Source organism: Oryctolagus cuniculus, chromosome 1, assembly GCF_964237555.1.
Source record: "Oryctolagus cuniculus chromosome 1, mOryCun1.1, whole genome shotgun sequence".
Taxonomy (NCBI): domain Eukaryota; kingdom Metazoa; phylum Chordata; class Mammalia; order Lagomorpha; family Leporidae; genus Oryctolagus; species Oryctolagus cuniculus.
The window spans coordinates 220,202,395-220,223,552 of NC_091432.1; the positions used below are offsets into that span (position 1 = coordinate 220,202,395).

General features: G+C 42.3%; 2 protein-coding genes and 1 long non-coding RNA gene across 15 annotated transcripts in view; 2 read left to right on the forward strand and 1 right to left on the reverse strand.

The window, feature by feature from the left end:
* ASTN2 (astrotactin 2) overlaps window positions 1-21,158 on the reverse strand; it is a 1,032,549-nt gene that overhangs the window by 228,848 nt on the left and 782,543 nt on the right. The gene's annotated exons all lie outside the window — the stretch shown is intronic.
* On the forward strand, window positions 24-13,019 carry TRIM32 (tripartite motif containing 32). 4 transcript variants are annotated; one of them, XM_008273382.3, is made up of 2 exons: window positions 24-103; window positions 9,953-13,019. In XM_008273382.3, the coding sequence occupies exon 2, from the start codon at window positions 10,034-10,036 to the stop codon at window positions 11,993-11,995; it is 1,962 nt and encodes a 653-aa protein (XP_008271604.1). In that variant the 5' UTR covers window positions 24-103; window positions 9,953-10,033; the 3' UTR covers window positions 11,996-13,019. The 4 variants fall into 4 exon arrangements, with proteins under 4 accessions (XP_008271604.1, XP_002720557.1, XP_051711798.1 ...); XM_002720511.5 differs by having other exon boundaries at window positions 30-103; window positions 9,956-13,019; XM_051855838.2 differs by lacking the exon at window positions 24-103 and adding an exon at window positions 243-372.
* LOC138847499 (uncharacterized) lies at window positions 16,103-17,339 on the forward strand. The gene is made up of 2 exons (XR_011385336.1): window positions 16,103-16,167; window positions 17,150-17,339. It is a non-coding gene; the product is annotated as an uncharacterized lncRNA (long non-coding RNA).

Consider the following 21,158-nt stretch of genomic DNA (forward strand, 5'->3'; position numbering starts at 1 on the left):
CTGCGAATTGCTGCCTCACAAGAGTAGCACGCGCCGCGCGTGCGCAGAAACCGGCGAGCGGTGGGCTGCCGGCGGCGGACGCGTCGGAGGCGCGGGCGGTCAGGTAGGGGGCGGGAAGGAGGGTAGGGGGAGGAAGGATCGTGGTCTGAGTCGCGGGCGGTGGCTGAGCGGCCGCGTTGGAGGCCCGCAGCCAACTGGCAGGGTGTGGGTACCGGATCTGAGGGCAAAACCTGGGTGGGGGTGGGGCTGTGAGGGGCAGTCTCGGGAGAAATTCGGTGGGGGTGAGGAGTTGCGAGGAGATGTAGCTAGCTGGGGGAGGGGAGCCAGGGGCTCTGAGAAGATTCGCAGTTGCAGCATCTCGGGAGATATGAGGTAATGTGGGACCCTTGAGGAGACAGGGGGTGCAACGTCTGATAAATGGGAGGGAATCTGAGGTGCTGGAGGGGTCTGGGTGTAGAATTGCAAAAACAGGAAGGACACAGGGCCCTGGTGAGATTTGAGGATCTCAGGAGATTTGAGGGAACCGGGCGGGGGCCAAGATCTAAGATTGGAAGGAGAAGGTGTAGGGCGAACCTAACTGCTAAAGAGAAAGGAATTTGCAGAGCGCTATCTGGGGGAAATGGAGGAGGTGAGTTCTTGGGGACAAGCAGTATCTTGTTAGCAAAAGGAAGGGGGCTAGGCTAAGGTTTGAAAGCAACACAAGAGACAAGATTTAGGTAAGAAAGAACGTAGCGGGGTTTGGGGACCGCACAGTGCCTGGTGGAATGCAGGAGATGAGATTCAGGTGAAACGATGACAGAAATCGGGGTGCAGGGCTGAAGGCTCCAGAGCTTTGGAAACACGGATTAAAGACTGTCAGGGGGATATGGGGCACAGGAAGGAAGAATCGGTGCGGGTTGCAATATAGAGCCCAAAAGGTTGCAATTCTGTATAGCAAGATGGTTGGGAACAGGGTTTTAAGAGGATTGAAAGGGGGGAGGGGTGAGAGGCGATGTCATGAATTAAAAGACTTTGAGTAGATTTGTGGGCTGGTGTTGGGCTACTGAAGGATTTTTTTTTTTTTTCCTAAACTCCCTGCACGGGAAGCAGAGGGTGTTCTGGGCACCTGAGCGTCCAAAAGAAATTATATAAATGTATGAAATTGAGGAACAGTCATGAGCCTTCGTAGGTCATGAAGGTGCTTTTACTTTTCTTGTGAGGGGCAGAATTTTCCTCAGTTATTAGCCAGAGTTCCCTGATGAGGCAGGCATGGTGCTGCCACTATCTCTACTTTGACTTGCTAACATTGGTAGGAAGAAGAGTGATCAAAGGGGTGATGAAGCAGAAAATGACAAGGTCATGTGCCTAAGCTTTCCTTTCCTTGTATCCCCAAGTTGTGAATGACAATATGAAAACTCCAGGGAAATGAGTGGAATTCATCCTGTGTAAGGTCCATTATAGCTTGAAGAGGCAGTGGCTTTGCAAAAGAACTGTTTGGAATGGGAGAGAAACAATAAAAGGAAAACTCTTTTATATTGAACTTTTGGTCCTTTGCTAGACTCTAAAGAAGTAGTCTTCATGAGGGGCAGTTTTGTCCCCAGGGGACATTTGGCAATGTCTGGAGACATCTTTGTCACAGCTGGGATGGTCAGTAGTGGGTAGACACTGGGGATGCTGTTAACATCTGATAATGCATGGGACAGCCCCCAACAGAATTATCCAGGCCAAAATGTTAATAGTGCTAAAACTGAGTGACTGTTCTGTAGTCAATATTCTGCGTTCAAATCCTGGCTGTATCTCTTAACTGTGTGGTCTTGAGTGAATACCTTAACCTCCCAGTGCCTTGGCTCTTGGTCTGTAAAATGAGTATAACAGGACCTATGTCATCATATATTGAAGATTCAGTGAAGGTATACATAGTGTGAAGTACATAGTAAGTGCTTAGAATTCAGTAGTTTTTGGTTTGTGTATACATTTCCTTAGTTTTAATAACAGTTTCCTGAATATAAGTTTTACATATGAAGGAACTAAGACTTAAGAAGTGGCTTACTTAAGGTTTTTTAGCTAGACTGGGTAAAAGTTAAACTAACATCCAGATCTCTGTAACTGTACATTTTCTCTTTGCTTCTTTCTTCCTTGTGTGGGCCTGCTTAGTCTTACTTACTTGGCCCATTCCCCACTACTAAAAAGGAAGATTGCCCAGTGAGTACACTGCATATCAAATTGAATTCTAAAGGTAGGGTGGTAACGGATGAGGCTAAACTATCTCTGATTAGGTATGGAGGATCCCTAATCTTTGTACTTGGTTTGCTTTTAGACCATGACCAGTGGGTAGATAGGGAGAGGAACTTGAAGGTAGCAGGATGGATGTACAGGGAACCAGAGTCTGAGGTATGGAGGCCACTGACTTGGACTTGACAAAAACACCTTCCAGCAGGTACTGAGGCTTAAGGCAGCCCTCCTGCAGGAAAATAATTACTGTTATGAGTGATCTCTTTTAAGTTTCTTTCCCCTGGTATAGCTTTAGGACTACCTACAGCATTGCTGAAGCCAGCTCAGAAACAAAGCTGGACTGGGTCCAGGGCAAGAGACATAACTAAAATACCCACATACAGTGCTTGGGAAAATGTATAGTGGGAATTCAGTCCATCTGGGAATCAGAGGCTAGAAGTCCAGACTCCTTACTCTGCTAATTTTCTGTGACTTTGGACAAGTACTTGTCTTGTCACTTTTTTTTTTTTTTTTTTTTTTTTTTTGACAGGCAGAGTTAGACAGTGAGAGAGAGAGACAGAGAGAAAGGTCTTCCTTCTGTTGGTTCACCCCCCAAATGACTGCTATGGCTGGCACGCTGTGCCGATCCGAAGCCAATAGCCAGGTGCTTCCTCCAGGTCTCCCATGCGGGTGCAGGGCCCGAGCACTTGGGCCATCCTCCACTGCCTTCCTGGGCCACAGCAGAGAGCTGGACTGAAAGAGGAGCAACCGGGACTAGTACCTGGCATCCCAACTGGGACTAGAACCCTGGGTGCCAATGCTGCAGGCGGAGGATTAGCCAAGTGAGCCACAGCGCCAGCCTATCTTGTCAGTCTTCATTAAAAATACAGAGGTTGGTGTTTTGCCTAGTGGTTAAGACACAGAATCCCGCATCAGAGTGCCTAGATTCAGTTCCCAACTCAAGCTTCCTGCTAATGTAGACACTGGAAGGCAGGAGATGATGGCTCAAGTAGTGGGGTCCTTGCCACCAATGTGGGAAACCTGAGTTGAGTTCCCAGTTCCTGGCCCCCAAGCCGGCCCTGCCCCTATCAATGTGGCTATTTGGGGAGTGAACCAGTGGATGAGAGCTGTCATTCTCTGCTGCACTAATAATAATAAAAAATAATAATAACTACTGCCAGTTACTGAGTTCTTATGTGCATTAACCCAGTTAATCATTCCAGCAATCCTGACAACAATGTAGGTGTTATTCTCTGCTTTAAGATGAGAAAAATAATTGATTAAATGACACCCAAAGCTATATAGCAATGCACAAAGCAGGGATGCAAAGTCAGTTGTGTCTGATTCCCAAATTACATCATACTAATTTTTTGCAACATTTATGTGTGGAGAGTGGCTGGAAGCCAAAAGTTTCTAAGGACCTTGAATTGTATCGTCCATGCACACTGATGTGCTACCTTTGTGATCTCTCCATTTATGTCTTTCTGGTAGAACAGTCAGATTTAGAAATCACTCCTTGGTAAGAAGTACCTTGTTCAACATCTCAGCCAAACTCTGCCTAGATGTAACGGTAGTCTAATCAGGGAACTGTAACATTTTTTGAGGCAGTTGGTTTTAGGGCTGGGAGTCTACACACAGCATTTGAATCCCTGTTCTATTTACCAGGTTTGAGACCTTAGGCATATTACTCTTTGAATATTAGTTTCCGTATTTATAAGGAGGAATGACATTTACTTCACATAGTTACTATAAGATAATGTATAAAGGTACTAAGTAATAAATAATAGTTGCTGCATGAGAGATAGCCATAATGAGAGCAAGGAAATTCTGGAAAGGAAGTGAGTGTTGCTTTGCCAGATTTTTATGACCCTAAGCAGTCTCTGCTTGTCTCCCCTAAATTCCTGTCCCTTCTGTACCTTTCTCAGCATCTGCTTCCTGTTCCGTTAGTCAAAACTTTGTGATGAAATGAACATATGTCATATGCAGAGAAACTGAAAGTGAGTTGAATGGGTTGAGAAGAGTTGAAGGTATCCTAAGAAAACGCTATGAATTTTTCCTTTGTCTTAGGTGAGCATCCTTTGAGTCACACTGGCGGCATAGGTGTTGCCCACATGTTTGTGGAATGTGCAGAAGGACCCTTCAAGGTCCTGCAGTTTTAGAACAAGAGAGAACAGGCAGGCATTTTCTTCCCCCCAGCAAATCGTATTACTGATTTAACCTGCCTTTGAAATAGTTTAGTTAAAGCTTCACTTGCTATGAACCTATTTCCTTCTGGGTAGTCTTACGAGTCTCAGACTGGTACAGTTTTGGGAGCATGCCTGTGTTTCCCTATTTAGCTTCCTCTTGCTGAGTTTGTATTAGCCATCTGCAGGTGCCTTTATTAAATGCCCCGAGTAATCTAAACTTTGTCAGAATCTCGCCCACACACAGGACTTAGTGAATGTCAGGAAATAACATAACCTCATTGACTTCCTGAAAAGTGACCTTTGGCAGCATGGAGTTATGCATTTGATTAACATTGTGTTAAAATGCATGAGGAATAAATATAGTTTAGAAAACTAACATGAAAGGAAATGTAATAAACTGCAAAAATCCAACCAGAGGACTGTTTCAGTGGTAGGATGGGCATTGATATTGTGTGAAAGGAAATGCTGTATTTTACATGTTCTCTAGTCTTAAGGGTGAAAACTGTTCATGTCTGTTTTTGCTCAGAAGTATATCCCCAGTGTCTTTCATGGAATCGGACTCATAGTACATGCTGAAAGTCTTGTTTAATTACTTGCTCAAAGTTCTCCAGTTTTGCTCACTGCCCAAAGGGCTGATATAGGTATAGGCAATAGAGACAGACATGTAGAGAACTGTTGCATCAGGGGGATTTAAATTTTGGGTCACCTCTGGTTTCTGATTCTGAGATCAAGTAAAACAATCTCCAGGAAGGCTCAGAATTTCTGTTACTTAAATCTAGGTATCTGATACCTTGGATACAGTCTGCCTGTTGAAAAGTACCTATTCATTCCTTCTTATAGGCTGGGTGGTGCTGGTGGGAGCTGCTGCTGCTGCTGCTGGTACTGCTGCTCCTACTAACTAATAATAAAAGCTATTATTTTCTGCTCAGTTAATTGTATGCTTGGCTTGGTACTGTATTAACTGCTTTACACACATAATATAATTTAATCTTTAAACCTTATGAGGAAGGTACTATATGAAAGCCCTTTTTCATAGCTAATTTGAGAACTAGAGAAGTACCTTACCCAAAGCTCCTTAGTGAGTGGTAGAGCTGGGATTCAAATCTAGAAAACCTGATTCCTGAGCCTACTTCCTTAATGTATGTAATACTGCTTACTCCTAGACTCCTGCTTTTCAGTCCTGTCATATGATTTATATGGTCTTAATTTTCCTGATTTCAGTTTCCTCATCTGTATTACTCTGAATTTGAGATCACTACTAATTCTAGCATTACATATTTAATCTCTAGAAGAGGCTGAACCAATTTATTTTCTGGCCAAGGAAGTTGTGATTCATTTGTCTACTTATTTCTAGCCTAGATATGTAGCATTCTCAATCAAATCCCTCCAAAGCAGACCCATCTGAAAGGAAACTCGTGAAAGGAAAGGCTTTTTTCAAAATTTAGTTTATAAATTGAATGCTTTGTTAGTAGTAGTACTAAGTATTGTTATTATTCATCATGTTCCTGTTATTAAAATTATGGTATATAGCATAAGTACTTTATAACCATTATCACTAGTCATCAAAGCAACCTTTTCCTAAAGCAAGAAAACAGGTTAGAGAAATTAAATAACTTGCCTCCTGTACCACAACTTGTAAATTAAGGTCCTAAGACTTGAAATTCATTCTGACTTTAAGATTTATTTTGTAATTTTTTTCTATTACTCTGGTTATTTATTTCATGGAACCACTGGTGCCAGAAAAGGCTGATCAGGCTGGGATATAATTATAGAATTTTCCTTAGTTTTAGGGTAGCTGGAGCAGACACAGCATACAGAGATTTTCATCTGGAATTGAGAAAATGTGTTTGTATAGTATGGGATGTCCTTTATTAATTGTTAGATTAAAGAGGTGAGAGAAGTGGGAAAACTGAGGTGAAGTGAAGTTGGAGGTTAAGAATTGACAGAAAAGGTCATTATGGGAAACATATTCAAGTAATTATGAAGGCAATGCAGATCATAAATAGCATGTTGGGGATTCATCCTGGTTGGTCGCAGATTTTATAGTTTGCAAAATGTGCAGCTTACTTAAAAGACTGAGATGACAAGGCAACTCCTTTCACCTATGAAGGATTTTCAGGGAAATGGAGGCTAAGTTGACTTTTCATTCAGTATTAATAATGACCATTTCTGGAGAAGAAAGGCTGTATTTATCTGTCTCTTAGCTTGATTTCAGACTAGGATCCTCTGAAAGCAGTGAGATAAAAGTGGGTTTGACTCCTTTTTAGGTCTGAGGCTATCTCTGTGTGCCTGATGCTTCGGTGATGGGAACTCATGTTTCCCTGGTGAAGCATGGCAGCTTTGTGGCAGGAATTCTTGACATCTTTAGAGACCCTGGTAAAGCTGCAGATAGCTGAGAAAATTTAAGGAATGGTTGTGGCATAGTAAATTCATTTCTTAAAGCTGATGACTTAGGGAGACAGGAAGCTTTGTAATTGAAGGAGGTGGTATGGTATTCCAGATAGCTGGGGAAAGAATTTGCTGGTATTTTTACAAGTTGGCAGAATTGTTTAATTAGCCAATCTGTAATGCCAGCTCTGGGAAGAACAGATGTCCCTGCACATTATAAGGTAACATGCTCTGGATCCAAACACCAAATGTTGCCCTCAGTCTGTTGTCCCAGATGATAGAAGAGAGAGCTGAAGCTTTTGGTTTAGAATTGAGGTTTGCAAGGATCATGAGTTGAGGTTTCTATCAGTATTTCTATACCATTGCCCTCAGACCCATGGCCTTTAAGAATTTGGCATTCATAGTTTCAGATATTCACATAAGGTCTTACAGGCTCATGATATGTGGTAATTTGCTATTTTGTTGAGGCATGGATTTGAGTCATAATAAGTTGCTAGACTGGTGTGTGGGAGTGGGTCGCTCAGCTAATAAATAATCTAACTCACTCTATAGCAATGGGATCTCATAACTATATTATTGTTCCTTCTTCCTTGAGGAGAAAATTATATGTTACAAGGCAACATTTTCCAGAGCACGGACTAGAGAGCACATGTTAATAAGTGTTACATGGCAGTAAAAATATATATATATATAGCTTGAAGTAGTGTTGCATTAAACAAAGTAAAGATACCCGTACGGCAAGTTTCACCATGTTTGAGCTGTGTGACCTTAAGCCAGTTTTTCTAAGCTTCAGTTTCCTCATTTGTAAAGTAGGATAATAAACAATACCTACTTCATAGTGTCATCAGATTAAATGGGATTAAACACACAAGGCATCTATTATGATATCTACCACACAGTAGGCACTAGAGGAATACTGTTCCCCTTGCAGTAAAAGGAAAGTGAGATTTCAGAGTTTAGGTAGATTTGTATGTCTGCTGCTGAGTATGTGTCAGATTGCATTCCAAAGTAGAATATAGAGGAAACTTGTTTTAATATCTATCTGTACATTGCCTCCCTTTCTGTATGCCCAGAGAAAGAGTTGATAGTATAAGCAGAGCTTTCCTCGGGCAGTTTATTGTCCTTGAAACCAAGCTGACTTGCTCTCTACCTTTTTTCCTTCTTGACTGACCATCTGCATATCATGAGACTTTACAAATGCAGGTGTAGGATTTGCATTTAAGAAAGGCTGTATTTAACCATCCACTTCATCTTGGTAGAACTGTTCATTCTAACTTGGAATATCAGGTAGCAGTGATATGAAGGCTGCAGAGCATGAGATATCTATGTATTGAGGAGGGTGGGGATGCTTGTATGTATTGAGTGAAGCAGAGAATATTCCAGACCAGAAAAAACTCCAATGATAAAGAACTTCCATTTTTTTTTTTTTTTAATCAGTGGAGTCTGAGTCCTTGGCTGTTTTAGCTCTTCATCACTCCCCCACCATAATCCATTCAACTGGAATATTAGTCAAATGGATGTTGTTTCCATTTCTACTATTCTACTACCTGCTCCCTAGTTCAGACTCCTTATTACCTCTCCCAGGCTAATTTTCTGTAGCTTCTACACTAGTTTCTCTGATTTTTTTTCCTCACTCTAGTCCAATTTTAATTATATCAGTTCCCTGATCCAAACCATTAATTGGCACATCATGTCCATTAAAATGAAGCTCATTTTGGCTCTGAAGACCATTTACTATCATTCTCCACAAAATTTACTTATCCAAACCTTTTACTGCCCTGTAGTCTCCCACCATTTTAACCTAAGGCTAAGGAAAAAAGAGAACTGAAATTCATTTAAGGTTTTTTTTTGGCATAGAGTAAAATCTTAGCATTCCATACACTACATATATTTAATTCCTATATTGACTATATAAAGGTAGCATTCCCATTTTACAGATGAGGAAAATTGAACATGGAGAGGCTGGGTGTTCTGTTCTCTTTCCAATACATGAGACTTTGTCCTTTGCTTTCTAACCTTTGTTAAGGACGTCTCCTTTGATACTCCCTTTCTGCATCTTTATCCATCTATGCATCCTTCCTGGCTCCTTGTAAATGCCATCCTTCCTCTGAAAATTCCCTTTCCCTTTAAATCTACGTCAACCTCCATCAAACTTAGTTTATATCATGTATGATACTGCTTTTTGCCCGGATTGTTTACTTACATGTCTTTACTCCTTTCTTAGAATGAGCATCTGCAGGGTAGGAACTGTACTCCGAAAAGCTTAGTATATAGTGTGGTACATGATACTAAGACTTAGATGGGTGTATAGGTATATAGGAAGCTAGATGAATGAAAAATACTTGTTTTCTGATCTCGTGTTTTATGTATCATCTAAAGGTAGGAACCAGAATTTTCTCTTTCTCAGCATAATTCCTAAGCCTCCCCAAACATGGCACAATAAACTCTGATGTGATGGTTTAAAAAAAAAAAAAAAAGGCTCCATCCCTTTGTTCACATAGTTTTCTTTGCTTAAAATACCCTTATTCCTCATTCCTTTCAAGATATACCTTAGGAGTGCCACTGCTTCTGGAATTCTTCCCCAGTTCCTTTAGGTAGATTCCTTTACTCTAGCCACTACAGACTCCTGCAAAACACTGTGTGACCTCCATGTTATACTTAAAATTTTTAGTATACATAATTTTCTGTGCTTTTCTGCTGATATATATTATGAGTTATAAACTTCAGAAAGTATAAAAATAATCATTAGCATTTTTAACAAGTATACTACTTGCTGGGTACTAGTAAAGTACATTATATTTATTTAATCCTTAAGAAGATATAAATATACCTAATAATATTACTTATACATAATAAATGAAGACCTCATTATTTCTATTTTACAGATAAGTGTTGGAGAAACTACATTTTAGGAAGTTTAGGTTATTTCCTTAAGGTTATGCAACAAAAGTAAATGAGGCTCTAGAGCTCTTATTCTCTAAGCAATACTTTGGATTTCCTTTGTGTCACTTATCCACTAAGCAAAACTTTGTTTTGTTTCCCTTTGTGTCACTATCACCTTACACATAGTATCTCAGTTTTTGTTAGATAACTGAATGAATGTTCATAGCTCTCATCTAAATGTTTCTTGAGTGAATTAACTTATATAGGCAGTAGAAAATGAATAATGGTTTTTTTTGTCTCTTTAGCAGGAATTTTACTCTCTGGGGCATGAATACTGAGCTACTCAGTCCTGTGCTGTGCTACCAGTACCCTTCAAAGGAAGAGTGATGGCCGCAGCAGCAGCGTCTCACTTGAACCTGGATGCTCTCCGGGAAGTGCTGGAATGCCCCATTTGTATGGAGTCCTTCACGGAAGAGCAGCTGCGACCTAAGCTCCTGCACTGTGGTCATACCATCTGCCGCCAGTGCCTGGAGAAGCTCCTGGCCAGTAGCATCAATGGTGTCCGCTGTCCCTTTTGCAGCAAGATTACCCGCATAACCAGCCTGACCCAGCTCACAGACAACCTGACTGTGCTGAAGATCATCGACACAGCTGGACTCAGTGAGGCTGTAGGGCTGCTTATGTGCCGCGCTTGTGGGCGGCGGCTGCCCCGGCAGTTCTGCCGGAGCTGTGGCTTGGTGTTGTGTGAGCCCTGCCGGGAAGCAGACCACCAACCTCCTGGCCACAGTACACTTCCTGTCAAAGAGGCAGCTGAGGAGCGGCGTCGAGACTTTGGAGAGAAGTTAACCCGTCTGAGGGAGCTCATGGAAGAGCTGCAGCGGCGGAAAGTAGCCTTAGAAGGCGTGTCCAAGGACCTTCAAGCAAGATACAAAGCAGTTCTTCAGGAGTACGGGCATGAGGAGCGCAGGGTCCAGGATGAGCTGGCCCGTTCTCGGAAGTTTTTCACAGGCTCTTTGGCTGAAGTTGAGAAGTCCAATACTCAGGTTGTTGAGGAACAGAGTTACCTGCTTAACATTGCAGAGGTCCAGGCGGTGTCTCGCTGTGACTACTTCCTGGCCAAGATCAAGCAGGCAGATGTGGCCCTCCTGGAGGAGACAGCTGATGAGGAAGAGCCAGAGCTCACTGCCAGCTTGCCCCGGGAGCTCACCCTACAAGATGTGGAGCTCCTTAAGGTAGGTCATGTCGGCCCCCTCCAAATTGGGCAGGCAGTTAAAAAGCCCCGAACAGTTAACATGGAAGATTCCTGGGCCATGGAGGCTGCAGCTTCTGCTGCCTCTACTTCTGTTACATTTAGAGAGATGGACATGAGCCCTGAGGAAGTAGCTGCCAGCCCTAGGGCCTCACCTGCTAAACACCGAGGTCCTGAGGCCACTTCCAATATCCAGCAGTGCCTATTTCTCAAGAAGATGGGGGCCAAAGGCAGCACTCCAGGCATGTTCAATCTTCCAGTCAGTCTGTATGTGACCAGTCAAGGGGAGGTGCTGGTTGCTGACCGTGGTAACTACCGCATACAAGTCTTTACTCGCAAAGGATTTTTGAAGGAGATCCGCCGCAGCCCCAGTGGCATTGATGGCTTTGTGCTAAGCTTCCTGGGGGCTGATTTGCCCAATCTCACTCCTCTCTCAGTGGCCATGAACTGCCATGGGCTGATTGGTGTGACTGACAGCTATGACAACTCCCTCAAGGTATATACCTTGGATGGCCACTGCGTGGCCTGTCATAGAAGCCAGCTGAGCAAACCATGGGGTATCACAGCCCTGCCATCTGGTCAGTTTGTGGTAACTGATGTAGAAGGGGGAAAGCTTTGGTGTTTCACTGTTGACCGAGGAGCAGGGGTGGTCAAATACAGCTGCCTCTGCAGTGCTGTGCGGCCCAAGTTTGTCACCTGTGATGCTGAAGGCACCGTCTACTTCACCCAGGGCTTAGGCCTCAATCTGGAGAATCGGCAGAATGAGCACCACCTGGAGGGTGGCTTCTCCATTGGCTCTGTGGGTCCTGATGGGCAGCTGGGTCGCCAGATCAGCCACTTCTTCTCAGAGAATGAGGACTTCCGCTGCATTGCTGGCATGTGTGTGGATGCTCGTGGTGACCTCATCGTGGCTGACAGTAGTCGCAAGGAAATCCTCCATTTTCCTAAGGGTGGGGGCTTTAGTGTCCTGATTCGAGAGGGACTCACCTGTCCTGTGGGCATTGCCCTCACTCCTAAGGGACAGCTGCTAGTCTTGGATTGTTGGGATCATTGTATCAAGATCTACAGCTATCATCTGAGAAGATATTCCACCCCCTAGGGTATAAGAAATACCAATTTCTTCTGCTTCCCAGCCAACTTCCCTTCCCTCAGACCTTGGTTGGTGGCACCATAAAGTAGACTTGGCCTAGGTCTTGTCTCCAACTGGGTAGTCCTAGAATTTTAGTATTTTAGTGTTTTTTATTTGTTAAGCCTCCTTCCCTTCCATTCCACTCCTGCCTAAATTTAAAGCTTTGATAAATGCATTGTCCCAAATAGCACACATGATGGTGTTAGCTGAAGTTTAATTAGAAATTAGGCACTTCCAAGGCTTCAGTAGAAACACCCACTCTAACTTCTTGTCTCTGTGTTTGAAATGTGCCCTTGTATTGAAACCCTGTTGATTTTTCTCCTTTTGGCTTCGATGTCCCTGGTCCATTGTTTCTTTCCTATAATAATGTGCTTTATCCGTGACACTTTGTCTTCAACTCTGGTTGCATTCAGTGTGCATGCTTCAGTGGAATCTGCTCTGCCTTTCAGTGATATTTCAGAAATCATATCCCTGTAGCATGATACTTCAGGTCAGATCACCTTTAGTGTGAAAGCTCATTCATTTAGTATCACCAAGGGATATAATACCATACCTCTTGGCTGAGGACTGTGCCATCTTGGATTGGTTTCTTATTGCAGGTGTAACAAAAAAATGGATTAACCCTAGTTGGTTACTGTTGAAACTTCAGCATGGACATTTCTTGCCTTCTAAAGGATCATATGGATTGGAAAAAAGCCAAGACATAGAAAGATGGCAATAAACAAATATAAATACTGATACAGCCAACAAACTTGTATAGTTTCTAGGGCACATCATTTTTCATCTACCTCTCTCCAGTGACCTGTGTTAAGACTGTCTGCAGAATTGTAAAGCACATTGGAGAGGTGGACACATCTCATTTTCATTACTAAAACAATAGAAATGTTTGGTGGTTATTCTGTATTTTCCTCAAGTGACTGCATACTATTTGATTTAAGTATTGATTTCTGTTCCTCTATCAAGCATTAAATCATTGATAACTGTTTCTTCAAAAGTGGTGTTCATGTCTTTTCATTAAATATGGGATATGGGAGGTGAGGAGAGGGATAACTTGAATGATGCCATTTTATTCCTTCTCTGACACTCCATTGTTTCACAGCATAAGGATCCACCCAGGTCCATATTCAATTCAAAGTACCATTATGTACAAATAATCCAGATGTCTCTCCTACATATGTACAGAATCAACCCCCAAAGTTTAGAGTCACCAAAACCTGTTCTAGATTGAGCTGCCATCATGTTTTATTCTTATAATTACAGGTCATAAAAGGAAAGTGCTTTTAAGAATACCAGAAGTGGGGACCGGCGCCGCGGCTCACTAGGCTAATCCTCCGCCTTGCGACGCCAGCACACCGGGTTCTAGTCCCGGTCGGGGCACCGGATTCTGTCCCGGTTGCCCCTCTTCCAGGCCAGCTCTCTGCTGTGGCCAGGGAGTGCAGTGGAGAATGGCCCAAGTGCTTGGGCCCTGCACCCCATGGGAGACCAGGAGAAGTACCTGGCTCCTGCCATCGGATCAGCGCGGTGCGCCGGCCGCAGCGCGCCGGCCACAGCGGCCATTGGAGGGTGAACCAACGGCAAAGGAAGACCTTTCTCTCTGTCTCTCTCTCTCACTGTCCACTCTGCCTGTCAAAAAAAAAAATACCAGAAGTGGATAAGAGAATTTGTGAAGAGCTTCCTCAATCTTTGCTGTGTATTCAGCAGCATATCTTCCTGTTTGGGTACAGGGTTGATGGCAAGCCAAAGAGCTGTTCTGTTTCACAGAAACAAAATTTGCTAAGCTAAGCTACTCAAAACACTTTTTTATAGTTGTGTTGGGGCTTTTGGTTTGGTTTTGTGTTTGGCTTCTGTGATAAATGCTGAAGGGTAGGTAAAGAGGTAATTAAAGTGGTGTTGAACTTGATTATCTTGTGCCTTTCAACTGGAGAAAGGCTCATGTTGTGATTATGAAATTGCATTCAGGTTTCAAAGATTTTGTCATTGAGAGGAAACTGATCCAATTAAAAGTGCATCACAAATGATTCTACTAGTTATTAGAGCCACTTTATCTGTAGTGGCAGCCAGAGGCAGATCTATCTTAGCTGTCGGTGGGGGGCTTGCTGAGGTGGTAAAGCACCGAGGTCTTTGGCACACAGTTTGAAATAGAGAAATGACTATAACATTGTGGGGGCTGCCTTGAAGTAAACCAGGCCAGAACTATTCCAGGTGCTGATGCTTTGAAAGGAAGTGCTGTTACTGAGTGGCATTCAGCATTTGGATCTGTCCCCATCTCTAAATTGCACTAAAGTCAAGCAGGTATCTGCTGGGTCAAAGTGGATCTAAGTGTAGTTTGAATGTTTGTTTCTTTTTTCCTTTTGATGTGAATATTTTAGGTTGTGCATGCTACAGTGAATTTTGAATTACCTGCCACATTGACTAAATTGCACAATTATGGCCCTAAGAAACTATTTTGCTCAATTTAGCAACAGTTGTTTTTGTTTGTATGTTTGGTTTTTTAAACAGAAGTATCCTTATCCAAATAGAGTTACTCTAGTTGAAGCAGGTTTGTAGGACAGCAGAACAGGCTTTCTTCCCTTACCTCAACTCTTTTTCTACCAATGCAGAACTCTTTTGAATCTATAGAATAACTTTGTGAAAACCATTACATTATAGCATTACTGTAAACTTCCATGTCTATATTAATAGCCATACTGCCTTGGACAAGTCACTTAACTGTTCTGGAAAATGACAAAAATAGAGGCTGGTGTTGTGGTGTAGATGGTAAAGCAGCCACCTGCATCAGCTGCATCCCATATGGGCGCAGGTTCTTGTCCCAGCTGCTCGACTTCTGATTCTGTTCCTCACTAGTGGCCTGGGAAAAGTAGTGGAAGATGGCCCAGTGCACCTCTGCCATCCACCTGTGGGGTTCCTGGCTTCAACCAGGCTCAGCCCTGGCCACTTGGGGGAGTGAACCAGCAGATGAAAGACTTCTTTCTGTCTCTCCCTCTGTAACTATAACTCTATAGCTTTCAAATAAATAAATAAAATCTAAAAAAAAAAAGAAAATGACAAAAATGATTCCTACTTTCATGAAGAACAATGAAATGAAAATAATCTTGTACAGTTCCTAGAATACTCAGTAAGTGCTATTACCTTTTTAGTTGCTCAAGAATGCCATGTGGTGTTGGGCTATCCAGCCATGCCAAGAAATCGCTCCCTTCTTGGCTACCTTAATTTATAGGGTTTCAGTTTGGCAACCAAAACCTTTTTCAAGTATTTCATCCCCCTAGACATAAGTCTCCAAATAAATCTGTTCATCAGTTCCTTTGAACTGTGTCTCCACCTGTTATTTGTATTATATACATAGAATTTGTCCATGTATCTGAGTTTCATTGAAGGCCTCTACTACCAGCACATAATATGGTACTTAGTATTGAGTATGTCCTCAATTATTTAATTGCCTCAGTTATTTACCTAACTTGATTGTGATTCCTATAGCCTGAGTCTTCCTAGCTCAGCACCCTTATATTGGATAAAATGGGATGCTCAGGGGTAGAAGTTTGGCAATGTGGTTGACAACACGTGTGACACCTGTATCCCACACCAGAGTGCCTGAGTTTAAGTACTGTCTTCACTTCTAATACGGTTTCTTGCTAATGCACACCCTGGGAGGCAGCATGTGATGATTTAAGTAGTTGAGTCCCTGCTACTCACACGGGAGACCTGGATTGAGTTCCAGTCTTCTGGCTTCAGCCTTGTTTAGCTCCCATCTATTGCAGGCTTTGGGGAGTGATCCAAAATGAAAGCGCCCCATCTCTCTCTCACACTTCCCCCTTGCCTTACAAACAAAAATGTTTTTTTACAACAGATTTCTTAGACAAACCCTGTATAAGATATGTTAAAAAAAAAAGGCAAATAATTAACAGAGGTTGGTTAAGTCTTTGCTTTACTCATGCTGAGTAATTATCTAGCATTTAAGGTTCTGGGGCAATGGTTTATTCAGAATTGAGTGCTTACTGTAGGCCAGGCATTATGCCATATGTTTAGAAAAGAAAAACAATGATAAATGATACTCATGCACCTATTTTCTCATTATTTCACAGTCTTTCCTGTCTTCAATATTTGAAATCTAGTGTTTTATCACTGTGGATTTCCTCAAATATCAGGTACAGGCACTGTCTGAATGATTGGGTCAATCCCAATGTGCACTCCAGCCTGGATACTCCATTATTCCAATCAGTAGAATAAACTTGGCTTGAGTTTTACAGTGTTCCTGTGGGTAAGGCAAATAATGCTTAAGTAGTTTTACTTCTAATCTAGCACCAATTAATGGTCTCTTAAAAGTGAAGTGTTACCCAGCTCTGTAGGAGGGAATTGAAAGGCAAAGCCTAAGTATGAGTCTCAAGTCTATCCTGCACCTGACTAGGATGCTGATTTGCATTCAGTATGTGTAGCCCCTCAAGGGATCTCCAAACAAATTACAAACATGGAACAGCAGGTTCCTGAATGAGTTTTACAAGCAAGGCAGTGGTGAAGTAGAAGGCAGCTTGGCAAAATACATACTCAAACTCCAGACCTATGGCTCTATCTTATCAATATCATTAATATTTATGGAACACTGGTTAAATCAAATTAGGCGGCTTTGGGACTGGCAGTGAATTCTAGTGGGAAGATCACTGGACTTGGAGTCAGGCCTGTATCTGAATCACAACTCTGCCTCTTAAGTAACTGACCTCAGGTAATCACCATGCCTCTGGCATCAGTTTTTCCCTATCTGTATAATAAGGATGTTGGGCTATATCACTAAAATGCCTTCTAGCTCTATGATTGCAATTAATTTGTTAACCAGCCAGAATTATGGTGTTTTTCCCCCAATGCTTTTTCATAATCTTATAATTTTATTGTGTTTACAGTAGTGAAAAAAAATTTCACTGTGGAATCATTACAACCCTGATCCAATTGCTTCTCTACTTCAACTGTTGTGACTCTATCACTTACTAGCTATTGTCACCCTGCTGAGCTAGTGTCCTCAGCTGGTGAAAGGAAATGAAAATATATGGTTTAAAGGGATGCTGTGAGAAGTGAAAGATATTAATGGGGTAAAATAATGTACAAATACTAATTCAGAAAATGTGACTTCCATTGTAGGAGCAAAGGCTTCCTTCCCTTCATGGTGAACTGATACGTGTTCTTTAAATAAATGCTGGAGGAGATTTCAGAACTGTGTTGGGGATGCAACAGCATGTTCAGCACTGCCTGGCTTCTTAATTAAAAAGCCTATTGGAAGAAGAGTGGAATTGCTGGAGAGACAGAAGCAAATTCATTCACAGCAATGTATCCTGCTAGAAAATCAAACATTAAACTTAAACTCTAAGGATTTGATTAAAATGACATCTTGACTGAGAGGCAAATAAAATCAAGATTTTAAAAAGATACATATCAGTATATGTGAGGGCACTTAAAACAGTTTATGGAAAATGGGAAAAAAGTTAAGGTTATTTTGATGCAAAAAAAATTTTGAAATCTATACATAAAAGGTTTCTTCAAAAATTAAATTTTTTTGTACTAAACTTATTTCCATGGTCCATGACCTTTTTAAAGCATCCTTGTCTATTAATACATATCTATAGATATGGGGATATACATGTAGAGAGAGAAAAAACATTTTTTAAAAATACTCAGAAACATGTTTAGCTATTTTTGTTAATGACTGTTTTAAAGGGATTTTTCCTCCAGGTCCATATTCATTTGCTCTAATAGTTATAAAAATAAGGCACACATCTCACTGTTAGGTGGAGGTAATAAAACATGGCGATTAAAACTTTATAAGCAAGGAGACCTAAGTTCAGTTCTGCTCCTTCCACTTAGCTCTGTGACCATGAAATCATTTAGCCTCTCAGCCTCATTTTCCTCATTAGGAATGTAATGATTCTGTTCCACATGTTACTGCATTTTTATGAAGAGGTGATGGATATAGAGCATTTAGCAGACTACCAATTTTGAAATCATGGTAATCTAAAAATCTGAGACTCAACCCTTGTTTTTGCAATACATGGATATTATGAAACTGTTGATGAAAAAGTCTATCCCCTCACCTCAAAAGAGGTTTATTTAGTAACAGACCAAAATCCTGATAGAAAACATGAGGAGTTTGTGTGAGTGTACATATATCAAATGTATGATTTTGTCATCTAGATAAAACCAGGGTTTTCTTTTGGTGACTGGCTCAGGTTATGTTATTTTAACTATAATTACTGTATATCTTCATAGAAAATTTAGATCTGAGATTCCATTTATTCACTTACATCCTTGTTAAACATGTAAGATATCTACTACTTATTAGCAATACTTATATATGAGTAAGGAATCTTTGAATCTCATGAATATTGCAGTCAGGTAGCTTATGGTCTAACTGCAGAGATGATGTGTATAAATAATGAACGTATACTGAAAAATAAGTTAAATAGTACTAATCAGAAATGGAGTGCCAAGTGTTTGAGCCAGACTATTTCTATTTGAGAGGGTCTGGTTGATGAAGGCATTGAAACTAAAGAAGACATCATGAACAAAGATACAGCATTAAAGGGAGGAGTGAGAAGTTGGTGCCAGCAGGCATTAAAATGATGCCTGAGTGAGGGAACATTAAAGAAATTCAAAGAAAAACAAGCCCAAACCAAATGAATCTTGTAATCTTGATAAAACTTTGTAAAGTCTGATTCTTTTTTTATTTGTTAATAATTTTCAAAACCCAGTATTTTGCCTCTGTCTTGTATCTGGACAAGCACATAAGAAAGCTCAATGGGCCGGCACCATGGCTCACTTGGTTAATCCTCCACCTGCGCCGCCAGCATCCCATATGGGCACCGGGTTTTAGTCCCGGTTGCTCCTCTCCCAGTCCATATCTCTGCTGTGGCAAGGGAAGGCAGTGGAGGATGGCCCAAGTGTTTGGCCCCTGCACCTGCATGGGAGACCAGGAGGAAGCACCTGGCTCCTGGCTTCGGATTGGCGCCGGCCATACGGTCATTTTGGGGGGAGGGGGTGGACTAACGGAAGGAAGACCTTTCTCTCTGTCTCTTTCTCTCACTGTATAACTCTATCAAATAAATAATAATAAAGCTCAAGTAATTACAATTTTGGTGCCAGTAAGTATTTCAAATCACATAAGCTCTAACTTATTCATGGGCACCCTCATTCAAGCCCTAATTCTAAGCCACTATAAAACACCCAACTCATCTCCTTTCCCTGTTAAGAGCCGATATTGCTGTCACCAGAAACCCTTGTGTAAGCAACAAAACTTTAAGGGGCAGTTAGGGATCCTTGCCACCACGGGAGGGCTTTGTTTGCTAAAAGCCTCTGTTGTTGCCTGGGGTATTTGTTTTTGTTGTTGTTTTGAGTCACTATCTCCTGGCAGGCTAATTCTTTTAACTGTGCTTCATTTGCTGAGCCCTGACAAGTCTCTGTTAGATTTACTCAGAATTGCTGATTTTTTTTTTTTTTTTTTTTTGGAAAGGCAAAGACAGACTTTAGGATCCCTTCTGCTGGTTCACCTGCCTGTAACACCTGAGGCAGGCCAAGCCAAAGCAGGGAGTTGAAAACTCAGTCTAGGTCTCCCATGTAGATTCAGGGAACCAAATACTTGAGCCTTCACCTATTGCCTTCTAGAGTCTGCATTAACAGGAAACTGGAATCAGAAGCAGAACCAGGACTCAAACCTAACTAGTAGCCTAAGTGCTAGGCCAAATGCCCACCCTAGACATTTTTTTTATATTTTTAATTTTATTATTTTTTTTTGACAGGCAGAGTGGACAGTGAGAGAGAGAGACAGAGAGAAAGGTCTTCCTTTGCCATTGGTTCACCCTCTAATGGCTGGCGCACCACGCTGATCCGATGGCAGGAGCCAGGTGCTTCTCCTGGTCTCCCATGGGGTGCAGGGCCCAAGCACTTGGGCCATCCTCCACTGCACTCCCTGGCCACAGCAGAGAGCTGGCCTGGAAGAGGGGCAACTGGGACAAAATCCGGCGCCCCGACCGGGACTAGAACCCGGTGTGCTGGCGCTGCAAGGCGGAGGATTAGCCTAGTGAGCCGCGGCGCCGGCCCACCCTAGACATTTTTATAACTGACTCTCAAGGATAGGTGTAGAGTTGCCCTGGGTTATGAGTCTTGCTCTAAACCTATCTATGTGTCTCAGATTGAATTCTGTATCCGGATTCCAGCAAAAGTTGTGACTGACACTAGGCTCAGAGAAATTACTTAAGACCAAGCATTGCCACCGGTATATATAGTTCTCAAGGGAAATTCTGATACATTATATGTACTATATGCAGATTCAGTTCATGGTCCTTCATGGAAGAAGGCCATGTGAAATAATACAGTCTATATTCCTAAAAGCAGACAGCTTACTAGGATTTTACAAAATGTTTGTTCTGCTGTTACTGCCTAGGCTACTGTGTTCACAAAATGACCCCTGGGCTGGTGCTATGGCACAACAGGTTAAGTCCCGCCTGCAGCACTGGCATCCCTGTTACTCCACTTCTGATCCAGCTCCTTGCTAATGTGCCTGAGAAAGCAGCAGAAGATGGCCCAAGTACTTGGGCCAATGCACCTACATAGGAGACCTGGATGAAGCTCCTGGCTGCTGACTTCAGCCTGGACCAGCCCTGGCCAAGGCAGCCATCTGGGGAGTGAACCAGAAGATGTAAGATCTCTGTCTCTCTTTGTCCCTCCTTCTGACTTGGTAACTCTGACTTTCAAATAAAACTAATCTTTAAAAATAAAATCCTCATTCTCAGAGTTATAGGGAAAACCATCTATAGCACCTCTATGGCATAGCCAAGGGGTTAATTTAAATTAGACTTAAGCCCAGAGTCTTTAAACCTTATAAAGAGGGGCCAGTACCATGGCACAGGCAGCACCAGCACCCCATAAGGGCACCGGTTCTAGTCCCGGCTGCCCCTCTTCCAATCCAGCTCTCTGTTATGGCCTGGGAAAGCACTCGAAGTTGGCCCAAGTGCTTGGGCCGCTGCACCTGGATGGGAGACTGGGAAGAAGCACCTGGCTCCTGGTTTCAGATCAGCGCAGCTCTGGCCATTGTGGCTATCTGGGGAGTGAACCAACAGAAGGAAGACCTTTTTCTCTGTCTCTCCTTCTTACTGTCTGT